Genomic DNA, 21,192 nt, shown 5'->3' on the forward strand with positions numbered 1-21,192 from the left:
TAACAAAATGTCATCACTTCAATGCGGCGTTGAATCTATTGATACTGCAGATAGCAAGAAAATAAAACGGGTTATAACTGCTCCTCAGTTGCTAAAACTTGGAAGGGAATTAGAACAGTAGATCATTAATACTTATTACTGTGTTGTTTAGGCTCTTGGTTGCCATTACCAGAAAGGACTACTGTCTGTTTTGATTTCGGGTGACTTGGATTTGAATGGATCCAGCTTCTTGTTATATTGTTTCATATATGCTGTTGAGCCCCTTGAAAGTGGATTTTAGATCACCTTCGGCATCATTTAGTTTTCAATCTATCATCTCATAAAAGGCAATTCCCAGGTGCCAAACCTGGCAAATGTGTACATATTTCATCATGGAATTTGTTGTCTAATTCTTCCCTTTCTCTGGGCTCGGTGAAGGAGGGGTTTTTATAATGTTACCCCATTGGCACAAATAACTTTCAGCTCAGGGCACAATTTCCCCCTTAAGAGCTGGCTGTGGCTGTCATCATTGACAGTTCCTTGAGATCCTCTGAAGGATCTGAAGGAAAGCATTTGAACATATGTGAACAATCCTTAAGCAAACACTATTGGCCGAAAGCAAGTGGAAATTAAATTTAGTTTGTACGTCTGCAGTTGCTTTTTATCAAGTCATGGTTTTAGAACTGTCCCGTGATAAACACAGCTCAACTCTGACTCCATCACTGTGCATAGCTCTTCACCACCAGCACAGGTCACAGCCCTCCTCAGCTTAAGAGATAAGGCAAGTCCTGAGGAGTTGGCTGAAGCACATGGGCGTCCAGCGTCCAGCAAGCGTCAGAGACTTAGGATTCAAATCCAGGTTTTTCTGGCTCCCTTATTCCTTCCTGCCTCTATGAAGAAAATTTTGTTTATATCCTGACCTGTAATTTGATCCTTATGGGGGAATCCTGGTGTGCAAACTCCTACTGGTGCAGATTGGCAGCTTGTCTGTAATTGATTGTCTTAGATAATTGCCTAGGGTGTTGAGAGGTTAGAGGTCACATAGCCAGCCCTTTATGCATAGTACCTCATTATCTCTCAAAAGAAAAGTTTTTACTTTCCTTCTCAAAATTAAGTTCTTGAAGAAGAGAATGAAAATAAAAGTATGAGAAAAATAGTACATGAAGGAAGGAAACAAGCATTTTATTTTATTTTTTTGAGTTTAAATAGTATTTTATTACCGGCCCTGAAGTCAGGAGGACCTGAGTTCAAATCCGGCCTCAGACCAAACACTTGACACGTACTAACTGTGTGACCTTGGGCAAGTCACTTAACCCAGATTGCCTCACTAAAAAAAAATAAAAATAAAAATAAATAGTATTTTATTTTTTCCAATTACATGTAAAGACAATTTTTAACATTCATTTTAAAAAATTTTTTGAGTTCCAAATTTTCTCCTTCCCTCCCTCCCTCCCTCCCTCCCCTCCTCTCTCCCTAAAGTAAATAGTTTTATGTAGGTTATGTATATGCAATCATGTAAAACATTTCCATATTAGTTATGAAACAGGCATTCATTAAGCTCCTACTATGTGCCAGGCACCGTGCTCAGTGCTTTCCAAATATCATCTCATTTGGTCTCTACCACAGTCTTGGGAGAGAGATACTTTTATTATCCCCATTTTACAGTTTAGGAAACAGGCAGACAGTGGTTAAGTAACTTGCCCAGGGTCAGACAGCTGATAAGGGTCAGAGGCTGGATTTGAACTCGGGTTTTCCTGATTCTAGACCCAGCACTCTATCCACTGTGCCACCTAGTTGCCTTACGTAAGTATAACTTCTTGGCAAACTTCTATATCAGCTGTTCCTCAAGCCTTGAAGTCTATTCTGAGACTATAGACCTATGTGTCGCTTATCCATCTTTTGCCCCACATCAGTGTTAGAAACCTCATAGCTCTATCAAAAGCCGAGTGACCGCTTGTACCAAGACATGATGCCGATTTGAAGACTAGCTGTTCTTCCTTTCTTCCTGAAATTGATGATGGAATGTGCACTGCACTTTTAAGGTCAAGAAGACCACTTATAGTGAGACTTGGTGTAGGCCCTACAAAACAGAATTTCAAATTTACATTGTGAATTTTTTAGTAGATTTACTGATAGTTCTCTTTCAAAAGTTCTGTGGACAGAGAATGGTATACTATTCTTCCTTCTACTTTAACAGTCAACAAACATTTATTAAGTACCTACTATGTGCTAGGCACTTTGCTAAGCTCTGTCGTAACCCTTTGTCTCCTTTCTTACCACACTATTCTTCCCTTCTGCCCACTTCTGCCCACACATCTAGTTTCACTGCCTCAGAAGCAAATTGCATGCCCTCAGTGCCTCTTTCCAAGCCTTCATACCTATTCTTAACAGCCCTGTCCCTCCCAGGCCTACTTCTGCCTGATTCTCTGGCTTCCTCTTCTCTGGGTCCCCTGCCATCAGCCTTGGGGAGTTCAGTATTCGTGTTGATAACTCTCCTGACAGCCCCAGCTCTCAATTCCTCAGTCTCTCAGGCTCATGACCTCTTTCTCCAGTTGACTTCAGCTCTTCACTGACCTATTCCTAGAATAGATTTCACCGTCTCTTAAATTTTACCACCTGTGATATTTAGAACCATGTTGAAATTCTGCCCTCATAGGCTCATCTTGCCATCCTCCCGCCTTGCTTACTCTGTCACTCACAGTAAACGTTTTCTTCTCCCTTATCATGACTTAGAGTTCCTGGACTCATCCCTTTTCTCCCAGTCTTCCTCTCTGTGACTTCACTTGGCTTCATACCCAGCTTTTAATCCATTTTAATGTTTCAAGGATAAATCTCTGTGTACGTTCTCTGTCCCTGCTCCAGAGTTTCTAAAAATTCAGAGTTTTCAGACCCACCTGCAGATTTCCCTCCCACTGCTCTGAGCAGGCTGAGGTTATCTGGTGTCAGTCCTTTTCTCCGTTCTTCAGGGCTTCTCCACATCCTCCTCATCCTCCTTCCCTCTGGTCACGTGCTTCCTTCCTGAACTTAATCCCTTCCAACGTGTGCTTGATCCCCTCCCTCCCCTACCTCAGGCCCTAGCTTACTGAAAACAGTAGAGGCCATTTGTCACACACTCCATTTTCTTCTCACACTCCCCACCTTCCAATCCTGAGTCGTCCCCTCATTTTCTCTTCCTTTCCTTCGGTCACTCAAAAAAAGATGGCATTCTTTTTGACCAAGTTCACCCCCTCCTGGCTTCTTCAGGAGTTTGCCCCTGTAATCATTCTTCCTCTTCTTTTTTTACACTATCAAACCATTTATATTTTCACTTGAAACTCCTATTGTGTATTTTACAACATTGACCCATCCTGGGCTTCAGATTCTTCTTACTATTTTTGTCATGATTCCTAAGCGTTTTAGATTTTTTTATTTTTACTTTTGTGAAGTAACTAGATGTGAAGGATATAGTTTGACGTACTTTCAGAATTTTGTAACTTTGAAATTAATACCTGATTTAGTTTTATTAGAGAGCTAACCACTCCCTGCTCCGGGTACTTTATCCTGTTTTGACCCCGGGGACAACTTTCTTCAGTTCTTTTCTCTTTTTTTTGGTGGCTCTTTTCTGGATCATATTCTTTTGGTCACCACATGCATAGAGAGGAAGAGTTCTGTCTGAATGCTCTTCTTTATTTATGTTCTCTCCCTCAGTGATATTAGCTCCTGCGAATTGTTTATCAGCTTTGTGCAGTTGGCTTCCACATCCTCCTCTTTCTCTCTGGTCACATAATATTTCCACACTCTGGATTAATTCCTTCACTTGCATCCTTAATCCTATTCTGACCTAACAGGTCCTGACCTAAACTCTTTCCTGAACCCTGATTCTGTGTTGACTTTCCTTGGGTGCCATGCCAGTACCTCAAACTTACCGTGTCCAAAAGGAAACTGATTGTGTTTCCCCCCAAACCCTCTGTCTTTCTCCAGATGCTACCATTGATATTGATGGCACCATCACTTTTCTATTAATGCCGCCTTGGAGTCCCCCATGACTGTTTCTTCTCTCTTAACGCCCACAATAGATCGTGGGGATTCTGCTTGGAAAAATCTTTCCTGTCTTTCCCCTTTTTTCTATTTACCTGGCTTCCTCCCTTCCTATTTCAGGCCTTTATCACGTCTCACCTCAGTGACTGCAATAGGCTTCTCATTGGGCAGCGTTGTCTCTGGTCACTTCCTTCTCCAATTTATTTCCCACACAATTTCCCAATTAATATTAATAAAACAAAAACTGACCATATCCTCTACTCAGCAATCTTCAATAGCTCCCTCTATTACCTCCAGGATAAAATACATAATCTTCAAGTTGATATTTAAAGCTCTTATTTCATAATACAGTACTTCATGTACCCATTATTCCATTTAAATTGGTCGTTTGGCTTGTACGTGGCATTGCATGTCACCCCCCCCCTCTGCCTTTGCCCAAGTGGTCTCCCATGTCAGGAAAGCACTCTCATAAAATCTACAGCTTCTTTTAAAATGCTGCTCCGCAGAACCACAGCATTGTATGTACTGACAGATAAACTGTACAACAGTCAACTGTGAATGACATAGCTGTTCTCAGTAATACAACGAACCAAGACAATTCCACAGGATTCATGCTGAAAAACACTGCCCACCTCCAGAGTGAGAGCTGCTGGAGTCTGAATGCAGATGGAAGCGTACAATTTTTCACTTTCTGTATTTTGTTGCTGGTTTTTTCCTTTGGGTCTGTGTCTTCTTTCACAGCGCCACTGATATGATCATTTGTTTTCCAGGATTTAACATGTATAACCTATATTAAATTGCTTACTGTCTCAGGGAGGGACGAGGTGAGAGAGGGAGAGAGACAATTTGGAATTCAGAATTTAAAAAAAAAGTGAATGTTAAAAATTGTCTTTACATGTAATTGGGGAAAAATAAAATATTATTTAAAATTTTAAAAATATATTAATAAAATGTAGCTCAGGTACTACTTTCTAATGGGATCTTTCTTATTTTTAATTCTCCTCCATTTATTTGCAGCCTCCTTTTTGAAAACCTTTAGAACTGGTTGGATGGCTGGACTAAAAAAATTAGTAGTTAATAGTTCAGTAACATTGTGACAGAAAGTACCCTAAGGATCTGTGCGTGGTTCTGTGTTATTTCACATTTTTACCAGGGACTTAGATAAAAGCATAGGTGGTGTGCTCATCAGATTTGTAGATGATACTAATCCAGGAGGAATAGCTAACACACTGGATGGCAAAGTATCCAAAAAGATTTTGACAAGAGTAAGTTTGGGACAGAATCTGCTAAGATGAAATTAAATATGGATCAATATAAAATCTTACACTTGGGTAAAACAATTTACAAGTACAAATGGGGTAGGTGTGGTAGACAATTTATCTGAAAAAGATCTAGGGATATTCTATCTATCTAAAATCAAAAGCTGGCATTCTATGTAATGAAGAAATACTAGATGCTTTCCCAGTAATACATGCTTAAAATGAAGATATCACCTTTCCTTGCTGATATTGAAACAGTTCTGAAAATGATAGCAATGGTAAGAATTTGAGAGTGACATTTAAGACACAGATAGTTAAAGAAGAAGCAAAACCATTCCTATTTGTTGATGACATTATGGCTGGCAGCAAAAAAAAAAATAATACCACTTTCCATAAAATAACACGTTACAAAATACCTGTAAAAATCAAGAAGTTATATACAGCAATAAGAAAGTCCAAGAAGGAATAATGGAGGGATGACCTATTCAAAATAATTACTAAATACATAAAATATTTGAGAGTCAAAGCATATTCAATATCTATACATACAGTTTCAAAATGCTCCTTAAAGAAATAAAAAATATCTTAAATAATTAGAAAGATAAGGGATATTCAGTTCTCATGGCTGGGCCATGCCAATATGATAAAAATGACAGTACTATCAAAATTAATTTATGGATTTAGTGCTACACCCAAACTTTGCAGAAATTGATAAGATAATAATAATAAAATTAATTTGATGGAACAAAAGATTCAGAGTGTCAAAGAAAATAATGAAAACAAGGGGGAATAGCAAGGACTTCAGACATCAGACTATATTATAAAGAAATAAACATCAAAACGATTTGGTATTGGTTGAAAAAATAGGAAGGTAAGTCAGTGAAAAAATAATAGAGAGGAACAATCAGAAATAATTGATAAACCCCTAATCACTGATAAACACCAATACATAAATTACTTAGGAATTCATATGACAAGAATTACTGGGAAAACTGGAAAGCAATCTGATAGGAATTAGATTTAGACCATTACATTATACCATATACCACAGTAAACTAAAAAGAGATAGGGAGCTATTCTGAATATTAAAGATCATGCCATTAAATAAATAAAAGAGAGCTAGAAAAGGTATTTTTCATAACTGTGGTGAATTCTTAACCAAACAAGAATTAGATAATTTTAGATACATGCAAAAGAAAAGCTTTTGCACAAACAGAATTAATACAACTAAAGTTAAAGGGTAGAGTTAGAAGAGGAGTGATTGACTGGGAAAAAAATCCTGGTATCTTTAATAAGAGCCTGATGTCAAAGATGCATAGGCAAATGGCAGAAGTATATAAAATATCCATTACCCTTTAAGCCAGTTAAAGTCCCTAACAGTTCCACTGTTCCCCAAATATCCCACAAGAGGTCAAAGACAAAATGAAAGGAGTCATATACACCAAAATAGTTATAGAAACTCTTTTTGTAGGATTGAAGAACTGAAGACAGAGCACATGCCCATCAGCTGGGGAATAACTAAACAAAGTCTGGTACATTAATGGAGTTTGACTGTGCTAATAAATGATGTATGTGGAGAATACAGAAAAGTATGAGAAGGCTTACATGAACAGATGCAAAGTGAAGCAGAGTGCACAACAACTACAACAATGTAAATGAGAAGAACCCCCACCACAAAACAGTCAGAACTAAATGCTATTAAAATACAATGGCCAAGCTTGTTCCCAGAGAGCAGAGATGAGCATGCATCTCTTGCCCTTCTTTACAGAGGCAGGAGACCATGAGGAGACCATCCAGAGGAAGGCATTCACAATGGGAAGGGCCTTGAATCCATATGGGACTGGTTAGCCTGGCTAAAAGAAGACTCAAAGGGAGTGTGTTAGTTGTGTTCAGGTATTTAAAGGGCTGTCCCACAGAAGAGCGATTGGATTTGTGCCATTTGACCCTACAGGAGAGGACCAGAAATAATGGATGAAAGTTGCAGAAACATTTTAGACTTGGCATCAGGAAAAGCTTCCTAATAGAGCAATCCCAGAGTGAGATGGGTTTCCTCGAGAGGTGGTGGGTTCCCCTCCTTGGAGATCTTCAAGCTAAGATTTATTAAGTAGTTTAGTGGGGGGTTGGACTAGATAGATGGCCTCTGAGATTCCTTCCAACTCACCAATTTGGTGAAATTGTTCTAAGTTAATTTTACATATGGTATTTCAGGCTTTATATATACACTGCATGTGACACAGGGCATTGTAGTGGTAGTAATCAATCATCATGGATTTATCTAGTATCTTCTGTGTGCCAGGTATTGTACTAGGCATTGGGTATACAAATAGAAAGAATGAAACAATCCCATTTCTCAAGGAAGTTAGATAAGATTTCTGAATTAGCTCTTGTACTGCTTTCCCTAAGCCTACAGTAGGATGACAGGTGTCACTGTATTATCCAGCCAGGAATTGTAATATCAGAATTGTCAGCTCAGTCTGCAAACATATATTAAGTACCTATTATGTGCCAGACTCTGGCGGATGTTGGGGATACAGAGACAAAAGTGAAACAGAACTTCTTTTAAGGAGCTTACATTCTATTGAGCAGGATGGATCTACCCAACATGTACTTACTTATACAAGGATATACAAAATAAATACAAAACAACAAGTTATGAAGGAGGGAAGGCACTGCCAGGTGGCAGGATTGTGAGAGGTATCGTGTAGAATTGGACACTGTTGGTGGCACTTTAAATATTGTTTGAAGGCAAGTATAAAATGGAGGTGAGGAAGTAACATATTTCCAGGAATGAAACACTGGAGATAAGGACCTTGTGTGAAGAGAAGATGAAAAGCCAGTTGTTTGTGGTCTATGGAGTGCAGCGGGGGGGGGGGGGGGGTAATGTGCAGTGGGATTAGAAATTAGGTTGGGGTCACATTGTGAAGGGCTTTACAAGCCAAACATAAGAATTTACATGTGTCTTATTCTAGAGACCAGAGGGAGCCACCAGAATTTGGGTGGGAGAATAACATGGTCAGATGTCCAGTTAAGGAAATTCACTTTGGCAGCTGTAGGGAGAATAAATTAGACGGGGGAAATCTTGAGGCAGGGAAGCAATTAGGAAGTCATTGTAATAGTCTGACTAAGAGGTGATATGGGCCTGACCTAGGGGTGGCTGGTGAGTGGTGAGAGTGGAATAGACAGGAAAGATGTGAAGGATTTGGTAACTGATTGGATGTGTGGCGGGGTGGGGGGAGAGTAAGAAGTCGAGAATAACCCCAAGATTACAAATCAGGAAGATCAGAAAAATGTAGTTCCTTGAAGTCAAGTCAACAACTATTAATTACTTATACATGAAAACAAAAATAGCTCCCTGCCTACAGGCAGCTCCCAATCTCTTGAGGGAGACAGCACATAAATAAGTTCGTACAAACAAGAAATATTCTCAGAGGGATGGCACTGTCATTAAGGAGGCCTGGAAAGGCTTCTTGCCGGAGTTGAGATTTGAGTTGAGACTTGAGGAAACCAGGAGATAGAGATGAGGAGGGGGGAGTAGTCCAGGCATGGGGAAGGAAGGGTCAGCTGGTGAAAATGCATGGAGTTGGGAGAATGGAGTATCTTGTTGGAGGAACAGCCAGGAGTCCAGTGTCAGAGAACGTGGTGGGGAGTGGGAATAAGGCAGGAGAAGACTGGAAGGGTGGGAGGGCCTTTGAATGCCAAAGAGGAGGTTTTGTTTTTGGCCCTGGAGGCGATAGGGAGTTTATTGAATGAGGAGATGACAGGGTCAGGCATGTGCTTTGGGAAGATCAGTTGGATGACCCAATGGAGAGTGGATTGAGTGGGGAGAGACAGTCGGGCCCCCCAGGAGCTGTCGTAGTAGTCGAGACGTGAGGGGATGAGGCCGGCACCAGTCCCTTATCCATAGATCCCTTAATCTGCTCCTTTGTTGATGATTTCCGCCTTTATGTCACCCTTTTGGAGTGTATTTTGTTGTGCAATGTGAGATGTTGTTCCAGACCTAGTTTCTGCTAGCGTGCTTTCTCACTCTCCAGTTTTGTGTCTTGTGCATCGCACAAAACCAATAGAATGAAAATTAGGAGGAGAAAAAAATCTTTACAACAAGGGACTCTGATAAGCACAGATTTTTTTCAAAATAGTTCTTGCCTCAGTAGATGAGATCTTCGGGTTTATCAAACGTGAGGCTGCCGTGTTCGTTTGCTTCTCTAGGTTGTGTGCCTCATCTTTTCCACTGATTAGCCTTTCTTTCTTGACCAGTGCCAGGCTGTTTTGATGATTACCACTTCATAGCGTAGTTGGAGATCTGGTCCTGCCAGACCTCTTTCCTTTCTCTTCAGGGTTCGTGTGTTGTACTCCCCAGGGGGTCTCCATCGGATTTCCCCATCAGTCCTCCCTGTGGTTCTTTTTTAGGTTTAATGAAGTGTGGGCTGCACTGCTGCCTTGTGTTCCGCCATCCTGGCTGGTCCTATCCAACCTCTTAATGCGGCTGTTACAGGAGACTGCTCTTCCTCCCTTTTTTATTCCCTCTCTCTTCTCTTCACCTCCTGCCTTTGACCAAATAATTCACCAATCTCTGTCCAATGCCAGAGTAACTGGCACTGCACATTCAGCATTTCCAAAAATAAGCCCGGTGTCTGTCCAGCAGCCTGTTCTTCATTCTGACTTCACCACCTAACAGTGACCGTAATGATACTTTCTATAGTACTTTAAGTTTAGCCAGTCATTTTTGTGTCCATTATATCATTTGATCCTCACATCAAACCATTTTACCTTCTTTACTGATGAGAAGCTTGGGACTCAGAGGTCACACAGCTTGTAATGGTTAGAAGTGGGATTCGTGCCCATGTCCTTGTCTCTCCTAATTACAAATCCGGTCACCTTTCCCCTTCCCCAGTGCTTCCCAATGCCTTTGGCACCACCTCTTACTCATTACACCGTTCCATCCCCATGACATCGTCATTGGCGCTCTATCTCTTGTGGCCAAGTGCCAGTACTTAGCTGATTCCTTCTCCCTGTCTCCAGCACGTGTTTTCTTTTCATCAAGACTCTAGGAGGCTGCCTCTTATGACCTCTGGCCAGGCAGAGAAATGCAGGGAGTCCGGAGGGGGCTGGGCTTGACTCCTGCCTCCAACACTCGATGGTTTGGTGACCATCTCTCTGAGGTTCAGTCTCCTCCGGGTCAGTGAAATGTCGAAAAGGAGACCAGTCTTGCCTACCTCAGAGAGCTTTTGTGTAGGTGCAGCGTGCTCAGCCTCTGTGAACGGCAGTGCAGATGACTACTGAGAATGATGATGTAAGCATCCAAAGGGCCCACGTTTTGGGGGGGCTTCACACTGCAGCTCTAATGCACTAAGCGGCACTCTAATTTTCCGTGCAGAATTAGTGCAATTTCCTAAGTCTCGACCTCCTTTGAGGGCATGGCTGAGGCCTGGAAGAACCTTGGGCCTCTGCATTTTGTCCCACTGGTACATGAGCATCTGTATCTACAGAATCATCATCCAGGGTGGTTGCTGCCTTGACAGCCAACTCCAGCATCTGAACAGCCCAGAAGAGTGTTCACAGACCTTTGTTTGAACACAATCTTCTGCATACTTGAAGAAGGGGAAAAAAGGAGAATTCTAGCTGTAAAAAATTTAAAGTCTAAAGACTGTGAATAATAACTGAATAACTGTCCTCTATCTGAAGACCATGGTTTGGGTGTGAATTGTGCCTCAGCACGCTGTAGAAGCACAGTGGTTAGCATTGAGTCTTTTTTTTTTTTTTTTTTTTTTGCTTTTGGGTGAGGCGATCAGGGTTAAGTGACTTGCCCAGGGTCACACAGCTAGTAAGTGTTAAGTGTCTGAGGCTGGATTTGAACTCAGGTCCTCCTAACTCCAAGGCTGAAACCCTATCCACTGCATCACCTAGCTGCCCCTAGCATTGCGTCTTTATTGAGAAAAGAAAGCAATGCCCTTTTTTTCTGTGAAAACTAATAAGGGAATAAGCAGGAAGGATTAAAATATATTCTTTGGACAGGTAGGATAAAATAGTGTAGATATAATTAATTTAGCCCATTTGAAATTGGGCCAGTAGATTTCGTAGTAGATAGAGCACTGAGCTTGGAATCAGAAAGACTCATCTCCCTGAGTTCATATCTGGCCTCAGACACCTACTAGCTGCGTGACCCTGGGCAAGTCACTCAGCCCTGCTTGCCTCGATTTCCTCATCCGTAAAATGAACCTGAGAAGGCAATGGCGAACCACTGCAATATCTCTGCCAAGAAAACCCCAAATGGGGCCAGAAGAGTAGGGCACGACTGAACAGCAATCACAAGAGGCGTTCTCACACATGAATTTAAGAAGGTCTAAAGTTCACTCACCTGTCGTAGGATGGATTGGTGACTGAAAACATGACGGCACAAAAAAGAGTTCTCCGATCTTTTATGAGGATAACTTCAAAGTTAATAGAATGTTCCTAAGTGAATGTTATCTTCAAATAATGGAAATAACTACTTGAGCAGAATTAGAAGCTCATTGAGGGAAAATCCTGTTTTGTGACGTTCATAACTTCTGTAAGGAGTTTGGCAGCGTTTTATAGAGAAAGAACTAACTCCTGTTCTGTATTTTTCCTTTCAGCAGCAAAACCGGTCGTGGTCAATGCAGCCCCTGTTCGGATGTCGGTTCCGATTGTTCCAGCACAAACTGTCAAACAGGTGTGTATTATGTGATTTTTTTTGTTTCATCTAAAATGTTGCTACAGTGTTATACCTGCATCTCTAAGGGCTAGTTTAGGAATGAATGGCTTTGGCACGTAATACCTTCTGACCTTGGGCAAATTATTTAACCTGTGTGCCTCAGTTTCCTCATATGTAGAATGAGGTCATCGGGATAGCTGACCTCAGAGTTTACTTCTAACTTTATATCTGGACGCTGTGATCAATAACTGCCCCCCAAATTCTTATTGACTCGAAGAGTACTTTTTAAACACTCTTTAGACTTAACGTGCTTTTTTCTTCTTTTCAGGTTGTTCCCAAACCGATCAGTACAAGCTCACAGATAGTTACGACTAGCCAGCCCCAACAACGGCTTATTATGCCCGCCACACCGCTGCCTCAGATTCAGCCGAACCTCACTAACCTCCCCCCGGGGACTGTTCTCGCGCCAGCCCCTGGGACAGGCAATGTGGGCTATGCCGTCCTTCCAGCCCAGTATGTCACTCAGGTACGTGGAAGAAATGTAGCCACTTTGATCCTTGGAGGGATCTGTGATCATAGCAGGGAGGGTGTTCCCTCCAGAACTACAAATTGAAACTCACCCCGATCCTCTCCTCCTGCACAGTTCTTGCCCATTTCAACCCACAAATGTCGGGATAGCCCATGTGTTCGGGATCTTTTGTAGATGTCTTCACATGACATGAATGCCAGTAGAACATGTAGACTGCCCACCAGTTATCCCTCTCTCTCACTCCGTGAATGACCTGATCTTCCTTTCCATCACCCGTCTTGCCCATTCAGCCTCTGCTGATTCCTGTAAGACAAGGATCACAGTAACTGCTGGGCCTTGACCACCAAGCAGTTACACAGGAAATGCAGTTCCACTTACTAAAACTTCACACACGCAGTCCCGAGTCAAATAGTCAGAAGTCTAGAGTGTGTGGATGCATTTTGAAAACAGTGAGGCATTATAAAAATTTGAGTTTGTGGGTTTCATTGTTGTTAATATTAAGGAAGGAAATTTATAGAATTTTAGAGTACTCTAGAAATAAGGTAAAAGAAAGTAATAAAGGAGAATTTGATGGGAAAGTGTAGTTTCCCCTACTGAGTTACATGTACTGTCTAGAGGCAGATTCACAATCCATCAAATGTATAGCATAATCTTTGCATTTAACTGTTAGCTAAATAAGGTGCTAATAATTTCCTATCTTATGATTCCCAGATAAAAACTAAGATGTAGATGATGTTCGTGACAGGAACTCTGGAGATATTTTACAACCAGCACATCATAAAACCTACCAATTGTATGTATTTACATACATACAATTATATACATATACATGCTTTGTGAGCTGATGAATCCTTTTGATTAGCTCAGGGCTGTAGTGAAGCTACAGTGTTTCATGGACAAAAACCACCATCCAACAAAAATAGATAGCTGTTTTTAAAATGCACATCCTTTATTGGCAGAAGAACTAAGTTTTTATCTCTGCTTGCCTGGTACGTAGCAAGCTCTAATAAGTGCTTGTTGACTGACTGATAGAAACAATTCGAAGCATATACCCTATTTACTAGGCACAAAGAACATTATTGTAAGGGGACTCATAGTTTGATTTTGTCACCTTTTTTCTTCGTTTTTTTCCCCCAAGATAATTTCAGCTACTAATTACCCAGTTTATAATAGACATTTCTACAAGTTAAACAAAAACTAATTAATTTTCTTAACTTTTCTACACAAAGTTATATATACTGTTACTATATCTTTAAGAGGCTTTGAAATTTCCATTTAACTGCCCTTCCCTATGGAGTTAGAGTTTTGAGTTTTAACTTTAATCTATGGGGAACCCATTAGGAGATGGAGAGTTTTGACAGCTACTTGTAAAGAGATTGGGTTTTAATTTTTTTGTCAAGTGATTGAGTTTTACCTATGTCTGTAAAGAAAATATTCTCCTTTCATGGCTGGGCAAAGGCTATGAGAAGATAGAAAAAAAGATATTGTCAAATAACATTTAATAAACTGGGGTGGTTTCTCAGAACTGATTAATTAATGAGGAAGAGGTTACAGTTTAGTAATGAATAAAGAAATTTCTAAACACAGCCTGAGATCAGAAGTATCAAAGTCATGCGCAGCTAAACTGGATTAGAATGCAATTGGGAAATGTTTAACAAAATAAATAAAAATTAATTATTATTAATGTTAAGGAAGGAAATTTATAGAATTTTAGAGTACTTTAGAAATAAGGTAAAAGAAAGTAATAAAAGAGAATTTGTTAATTTGTCAGTATGACAGTAATAAGTCAGTATGAGGCCATCAAGGATCCATTCCAGTTTGTCCCAGATGACTTTAGAATGCAGGATGATGAGTATGAATATGGTAATGAGCCAAGTAATAGGTTGAGTGATGAACACCTGAGGGTGTTGTGCATTAAAAACCTTGCTGCGCTTGGAAAGGGTGATTTTGATTCTAAGAAAGAAACCTGCAGTATGTCATTTTAGACACAAATAAGATTTGGAGCAAAATCCCAACACCAGTTAAAGTTATAAGTCAGCCAGAGGACAGTGGAAAGGCGTGTGATGGGCACAAGTAGACTTCTAAATCACGCAGGAAAAACAGCAAGATTTTGGGAACTGATTGAGTATGTAGGATGAGGGAGAGAAAAGAGTCCAGGATAATGCCAAGGTAACAGACCTGAGTCACTGGAAGAGTAGGGTTGGGAAGTTTGGTGGAAGGAAAGATGTAGCGGAAAAGACAATGAGTTTAGTTTTAAACACTTTGAGTTTGAGATGCCCCTGAGACATCCCTTTAAAACAAGATAGTCAACTTACCATGAGAGCTGATGGAGTTACCCAGAGAGAACGCAGAGGGAGAAGAGACCGTCTGACAGAACCTGGAGCACCGTCCATAGTTAGGGGATGTAATATGGATGGTGAGCCGACAAAGGAGATTGAGAAGGAGCAGGAGAAAGGCTGGCTACCCAGGAGGAGAGGGCCACCAAGGTGGCTGAGAGAGAAAAGACCACGGGAAATGGTGGATCTGGACAGCTTCTTCATCAAGGAGGGGAATGCCTTTGGAAGGGATGGTGTGGGTCAGTGAAGGGTTTTTAAGGATGGGGAGGCCTTGGACAGGTTTCACAGCTCTGGGAAGAAACGGGGACAAACTGAAGACTCGAGAGGGTCTGGGGGGCTGAGGTGAGGATCTCCTGGAGAAGAAAAGAGACGGAATCAGGGGCTTGGGAAGAGGGTTTGTCCTTGACGAGGAGAAGCGCCAGCTCTTTGTCAGAGACCGGGAGAAAAGAAGAGCGGGAGATGACGTCAGGGACTTTGGAGAGGAAGCTCATGTCAGTGGTCCCCTCCTCTCCCCCCTCCCCCCCCCCCCAGCAAAGTAAGAGGCAAAGTTCACACCTGAGAGAGCTGGAGGCAGGGAAGTGTGGAAGAGCTTCTGTGAGGAATGAGGTACAGAATCAGTGAGTAAGGATGGCTTTGCCGCCGGCAGGTAGAACAGCAGGAATTTATCTCGTCCCCAGTTAGTGTCCTTGCCAGATTTCCTCCGGCTGTGTTCAGTAGCCTGTGGATATGGGTAGAGGAGGCACTAGTGGGAAAATGCCTGCCTTCACTTTTGTCTGACACTGACACTCTAAAAGAATGTACGTAGGCGCTCGCAGTTTATCTGACGTGTGAAATTGTGAAAGCAAAGCCTTGCACCAGTCTCCCATCTTAGCCTCGATCTGAGATGTTCCCCGGGGAGTCTGAGTGCTGCTGGGTTTCATCTTTCTGCAGAGTCTTTGAGACTCTAGCAGACAGTAGTGGACTGTCTGCTTGCCACAGACCACCCAGCCTAAGAGGGGAGGGGCTCGTCACTAGCAGGCGGGCCACTGGTGTAATGTGTTCTTTGGCCATAGTAATCCATGAATGAGAATGAAACTTGCACTCTTCCTCATCCTTCGCAGCCCCTCCATTTTAGTAGTGACAGTGGCTGGACTGGGAGCAAAGGGTGCTGGAATCACGTAGCCGTCGCACCTTTTATAACCGTGAGCTCATGGTTGTGGCTGTAAATGTGACCATTGAGTGGACACACTGCCAGGGGAACTGAGTCATATCCCACATCGTTCTTGTCATAAATAAGATCAGAAGGCAGAGAAAAATTGCACCTAAATGCAAAGGTGGCTAAAGGTTCTCTTGGATTATGGAAATAAAGTAGTCAGCAGTTTTCATGTCTCTGAAGGTAACAAGAAATAGTTCACAGAACATTTGGTCATTTTATAATGCTTGTAATAATCATTTGCAAAAAGACCACCATAAAAATACAGACAGTTTTATGAACCAACATGTCATGTGAAGGATAATAACAGAGAAATTCTGGGCAGAACCATGTAAAACCTTCCAAACTAAATCAACATTTCTTTTATTATTATTGTTATTAATTTATTTTTAGTTTTCAACAATCACTTCCACGTGCTTTTGAGTTTTAAGTTTTTCTCCCCTCCCTCCCCCCTCCTTCCCCAAGATGGCGCACAGTCTGATGTAGGCTCTACATATACATTCCTATTCCACATATTTTCACATTAGTCATGTTGTAATGAAGAATTAGAATCAATAGGAGGAAACAAAACAAAACAGAAGAAAAAAAAAAGAGCAAATAGTATGCTTCTATCTGCATTCAAACTCCAAGTTCTTTCTTTGGGTGTGGATAGCATTTTCCATCATGAGACTTTAGGAGATCCTTGCATTGCCAAAAAGGGCTAAGTCTATCAAAGTTAGTCATCGAACACCATGGCTGTTACTGTGTACAGCGTTCTCCTGGTTCCACTCACTTCTCTCAGCATCAGTCCATACAAGTCTTTCCAGGTTTTTCTGAAGTCCTCATCATTTCTTATAGCACAGTAGTATTCCATTACATTCAGATACCACAACTTGCTCAGCCATTCCCCAGGTGATGGGCATCCCCTCAGTTTCCAATTCTTTGCTACCACAAAAAGAGCTGCTATAAATATTTTCTACATGTGGGTCCTTTTCCCATTTGTATGATCTCTTTGGGATACAGCCCTAGAAGTTCTGTTGCTGGGTCAGAGAGTACACACATTTTTATAGCCCTTTGGGCATAGTTCCAAATTGCTCTCCAAAATGGTTGGATCATTTCACAACTCCACCAGCAATTCATTAGTGTTCCAATTTTCCCCCATCTTCTCCAACACTTATCATTTTCCTGTTTTGTCACGTTGGCCAATCTGATAGGTGTGATGTGGTACCTTAGAGTTGTATTGATTTGCATTTCTCTAATCAATAGTGATTTAGAGCATTTTTTCATATGACTATAGGTGGCTTTAATTTCTTCATTTGAGAATTGCTTATTCATATCCTTTGACCATTTATCAACTGGGGACTAAATCAATAGTTCAAAAAATATTTTGTGATTTCATTGCAAACGTAGCCATAGATCAAGACATTGAAAAATATGTATTGGGCTGTGGAGTGAGAGATCAAAGACTTGTAGCTGCTATAGAAGCCTTGCATCTAAACATCCTGAATACTTTGAGGATATAATCACCAAAATTCTAGACTTGGCAAGCACTGACTAGCATTGGGGGACAAGAAGAAACTGATTATACTGTGATGAAGAGGATCGGATTTCTTACTGACGTGGAAATCGTTCTTGAAACGGCCTATGCAGTGAGACAAGCCCCTGTTGGTTCATGAGCGTCTGGAAGGCAAGGACTCTCTTTTGCTTCCTTTTCTATCCCCATTGCTCAGCTCAGTGCCTGGCACATAATAGGTGCTTAATGAATGTTTATTGATTGATTGAACTTGTGAGATCAGAGTAAAAATAAATAAAGGTAGAAGAAAGAATTAAAATGAGAAAAAGACGGTATGCATTTAGAACAATTCCAGCCTGACCTAATTATACAAGTTTTGATGAAGAATATTGGATATAAATGGACATTATTGATTGGAAGCATTTCAGACAGAAATTTGATTGCCATCCTAGTCATTGGAAGCACATTTCATTAGAGTGTGTGCCCAAAGAATCTTTTTAAAGGCAAATGTTTAATCAGCTCCTTAGTTATAAAGGGCTTCTGTTCACACAAGAAATAAAAATTAAATTTAATTTTGGGGGGGCTAATTAACAACTAAACTTTACATAAACAGTATGAGACACAAATTATCAGATTATTTTTTGGGGATATTGGAGAGCGCCAGTGCAACCAAGATTAGAAGGAAGCTGGTAAACAATTTTTACAGCCAGTGTCTCTGATAAAGGCCTCATTTCTCAGATATATAGAGGAATGAGTCAAATTTATAAGAATACAAGTCATTACCCAATTGATAAATGATCAAGTGATATGAACATTTCAGTTTTCAGATAAAGAAATTAAAGCTATCTACAGGTATATGAAAAAATGCTCTAAATCACTCTTGATTAGAGAAATGCAAATGAACAGAGCACCACCTGTGAATGACTGCACAAGGTTAAAAATCATGTTTGTCCAAAACAACAACAAAACCCGCTCGATTTACTTACTAAACACATACAGCAGCCAAGGGCAACATTATTTAGCAATGTAAGTTGTTTGTAAAATCTTTTAGAGAAGGAAGGTGGGAGATGGTAAATATTGCCACATAGATCAAGAGAACCAGCTTATATACAGTTATACTTCCCACATCGCCACTTTCCCCATCAGTCATAGGTTGGCATAAGAAATTAAATGGGAATTTGGCGGGGAGTTTTACTGAAGCTGCAGAAGACACAGAAAATGTTCAGAAACTCAGAAATGCATAAAATACATGTATGGTATTATATAATGTCAGCATGTTTTATCTTTTAATACCATAATAATTCATACTTCTCTGGTATAAAGGGAGGGCCAAAAAATTTTATATGAATTTTCCAGATTGTGGGAAATGCCACGCCCCTAACCTCTGCAATGTGGAAGGGATAACTGTACCTGTTTTCCAATCTGTATGAAATTTTAATTAACGTACTCTGCATTTATCAAGAGTATTGTTGGTGAAGGTATAAGCAGTATTCCCTAAAAGAGCACCTCTGTACCATCATACAGTTCATTGAGAAAGCGAATACCAGATCTTACTACATTATTTATTGATTGTGAAAAAGCATTGCATTGGGAACAGCAGAAGCTGCCTTCGGGGCTCTCAGGCAATTAGACATTGACATCACATTCCATGCATGCATTACAGTGATTTGAAATTGAAGATAAAATAACAGCTTTGTTAAACCCTCTAATCATTAATATTAGGTAAGGTATAAAATAGGAAGACATATCTACCGAAGGTATTTGACCTGTCCTGGGAGAGATTTAGCACAGTGTCCAAGTTGGAAAGAGATTCCCTATAGATGATGTTTTCAATTAACCATTTCCTGGTTGAAATCCATCACCATTTGGAAGAGTTTGACCTAACTATATCTACCCAAGAAAAGCCAAGTGGATGAAGAATGCCTCTTGTCCAGAAAATTGGATAGACAACATACAGAACCTGTATCTATACACTTCTTGGATAGACAGTGCAAATAAACAGTCACTTGGGATATTGCAACGTTTCTCTAATGTCCCCAGATTTCTCCCTGATACATTAAGACTTACCCTTTAATGACCATTATTTTTCTGGAGTTATTCTGTCACTGCAAGATGTGTAACACTGAAGTCTCCAGCGAAGTAAAAATGAATATCCAGCCAAGGGCAAAGAAAGGCATATGTTGGCTGTGAGTAGGCTGGAACATATTATAAATAGGCCTTCATACAGGAGAGGCAGAAGAAAGGATTTCTCTAAGAAACGTGTGAAAAAGATCAGTATGCTGGTCTTTTGGTAAGAGGGACGGATAACTGACAGACAATGCCTTTGTGCCTTTGGTGTCTTGTGATGTCGAGAGAAGTTGGGGCAGTTCCCCGGCCTGGGGTGATTATGGAGAACCCCTGACAAGCTGGTGGGAGGCCAAGAAGGGCAGGAGTTGCCCTGAATGGGTTACAGTCTGCTCACTAGAGGGAAAACCTCTATCACAGAGATCAGGAGTCCACTTGAGTATTAACATTCTTCTTAATGAATTCTTTGTCTATTTTTGTGAGTTTGACAAAACCTCCTTATTTTGTCTTGTTAGCTACAGCAGTCTTCATATGTGTCTATAGCAAGCAACACTAGTTTTACTGGGACGTCTAGTATACAGACCCAGGCAAGACTGCCATTCAATGGGTGAGTATCTGGAAAAGAATGACCTACTTTTAGGTGAAGTTTAGTATCTATTTAATATAATAGTTGGTATATCAAGAAATATCTCAGTTGAGGTAGTCTACAAATATTTAATAAGCACTTACTTTGGAGTTAGAAAGAAAGGCAAAAAATATGATGGGGCGGTGCGACATCTAAAATGTCTATGCCTTATAACATTGGAAAACCACAGATTTTTGATCCATTGTTTGTTAGGTTACTGTATCACTGATTGGGCTAGGATTTGTTTAGACTATCTCAGATATACTTCTTCTGCAGTAATTTTACTGTTTCTTACCAGAGGTAGAAATTTTCTAGTCGTAGCATTTAACTTTTCTAAATTCTCATCATTCACATTTTTTTTTTACCTATACCCCTGTAATATACTTGTTTAACAGCTTCACATGCCCTTTTCAGTTAGTAGGGCTTCCCAGTACGCTATTAAAAAAGAAAAGCACCTCTTCATGTGGTCCAATTTGGATATTTTCTCTTTGGAGGAAAGGTTTCATGATGCTACATTTGATTTCTTTCCCTTCCTTTGGCCAGGCTCCAGAACTCTTTTTCCTTTGGGTTCTTCTTCTTCTTCGTCGTCGTCTTCTTCTCCTTTTTTTTTTTTTTTTTTTTTTTTGCTGAGGCAATCAGGGTTAAGTAACTTAACCCAGAGTCACACAGCTAGTAAGTATGTCTGAGGCTGGATTTGAACTCAGATCCTCTTGACTCCAAGGCCAGAGCTATATTCACTGCTCCACCTAGCTGCCCCAGGGTTCTTCATTTTCATACTGAGCTTTTCCCCATGTTATTTCAGAACATCCAGAGACACTGAGTACCTCCTTTTATCAAGGACCATCTTTAAAGTCCAGTAAAATTGAAAAATAGGACAATCCTATTTCTAAGATTCTAAGAGTTAAGTTAAAGATTACTAATCACAAAGTGGACGTTACCACACCTGAGTCTGTCCACCTTTTTTTTTCTTTGTCTTTTTGGTGAGGCAATTGGGGTTAAGTGACTTGCCTAGGGTCACACAGCTAGTAA

General features: G+C 40.6%; 1 protein-coding gene across 2 annotated transcripts in view; it reads left to right on the forward strand.

Annotated features, from left to right (window-relative positions):
• LIN54 (lin-54 DREAM MuvB core complex component) overlaps positions 1–21,192 on the forward strand; it is a 79,782-nt gene that overhangs the window by 44,008 nt on the left and 14,582 nt on the right. The window contains exons 6-8 of one of the 2 annotated variants that reach the window (XM_027854631.1): positions 11,867–11,943; positions 12,254–12,451; positions 20,054–20,145. In XM_027854631.1, coding sequence (XP_027710432.1) covers positions 11,867–11,943; positions 12,254–12,451; positions 20,054–20,145 — 367 coding nt within the window. The remainder of the gene's footprint in view (positions 1–11,866; positions 11,944–12,253; positions 12,452–20,053; positions 20,146–21,192) is intronic. The other variant, XM_027854632.1, reaches the window with a different exon arrangement.

Source organism: Vombatus ursinus, unplaced genomic scaffold (assembly GCF_900497805.2).
Source record: "Vombatus ursinus unplaced genomic scaffold, bare-nosed wombat genome assembly UNPS02010461.1, whole genome shotgun sequence".
Taxonomy (NCBI): domain Eukaryota; kingdom Metazoa; phylum Chordata; class Mammalia; order Diprotodontia; family Vombatidae; genus Vombatus; species Vombatus ursinus.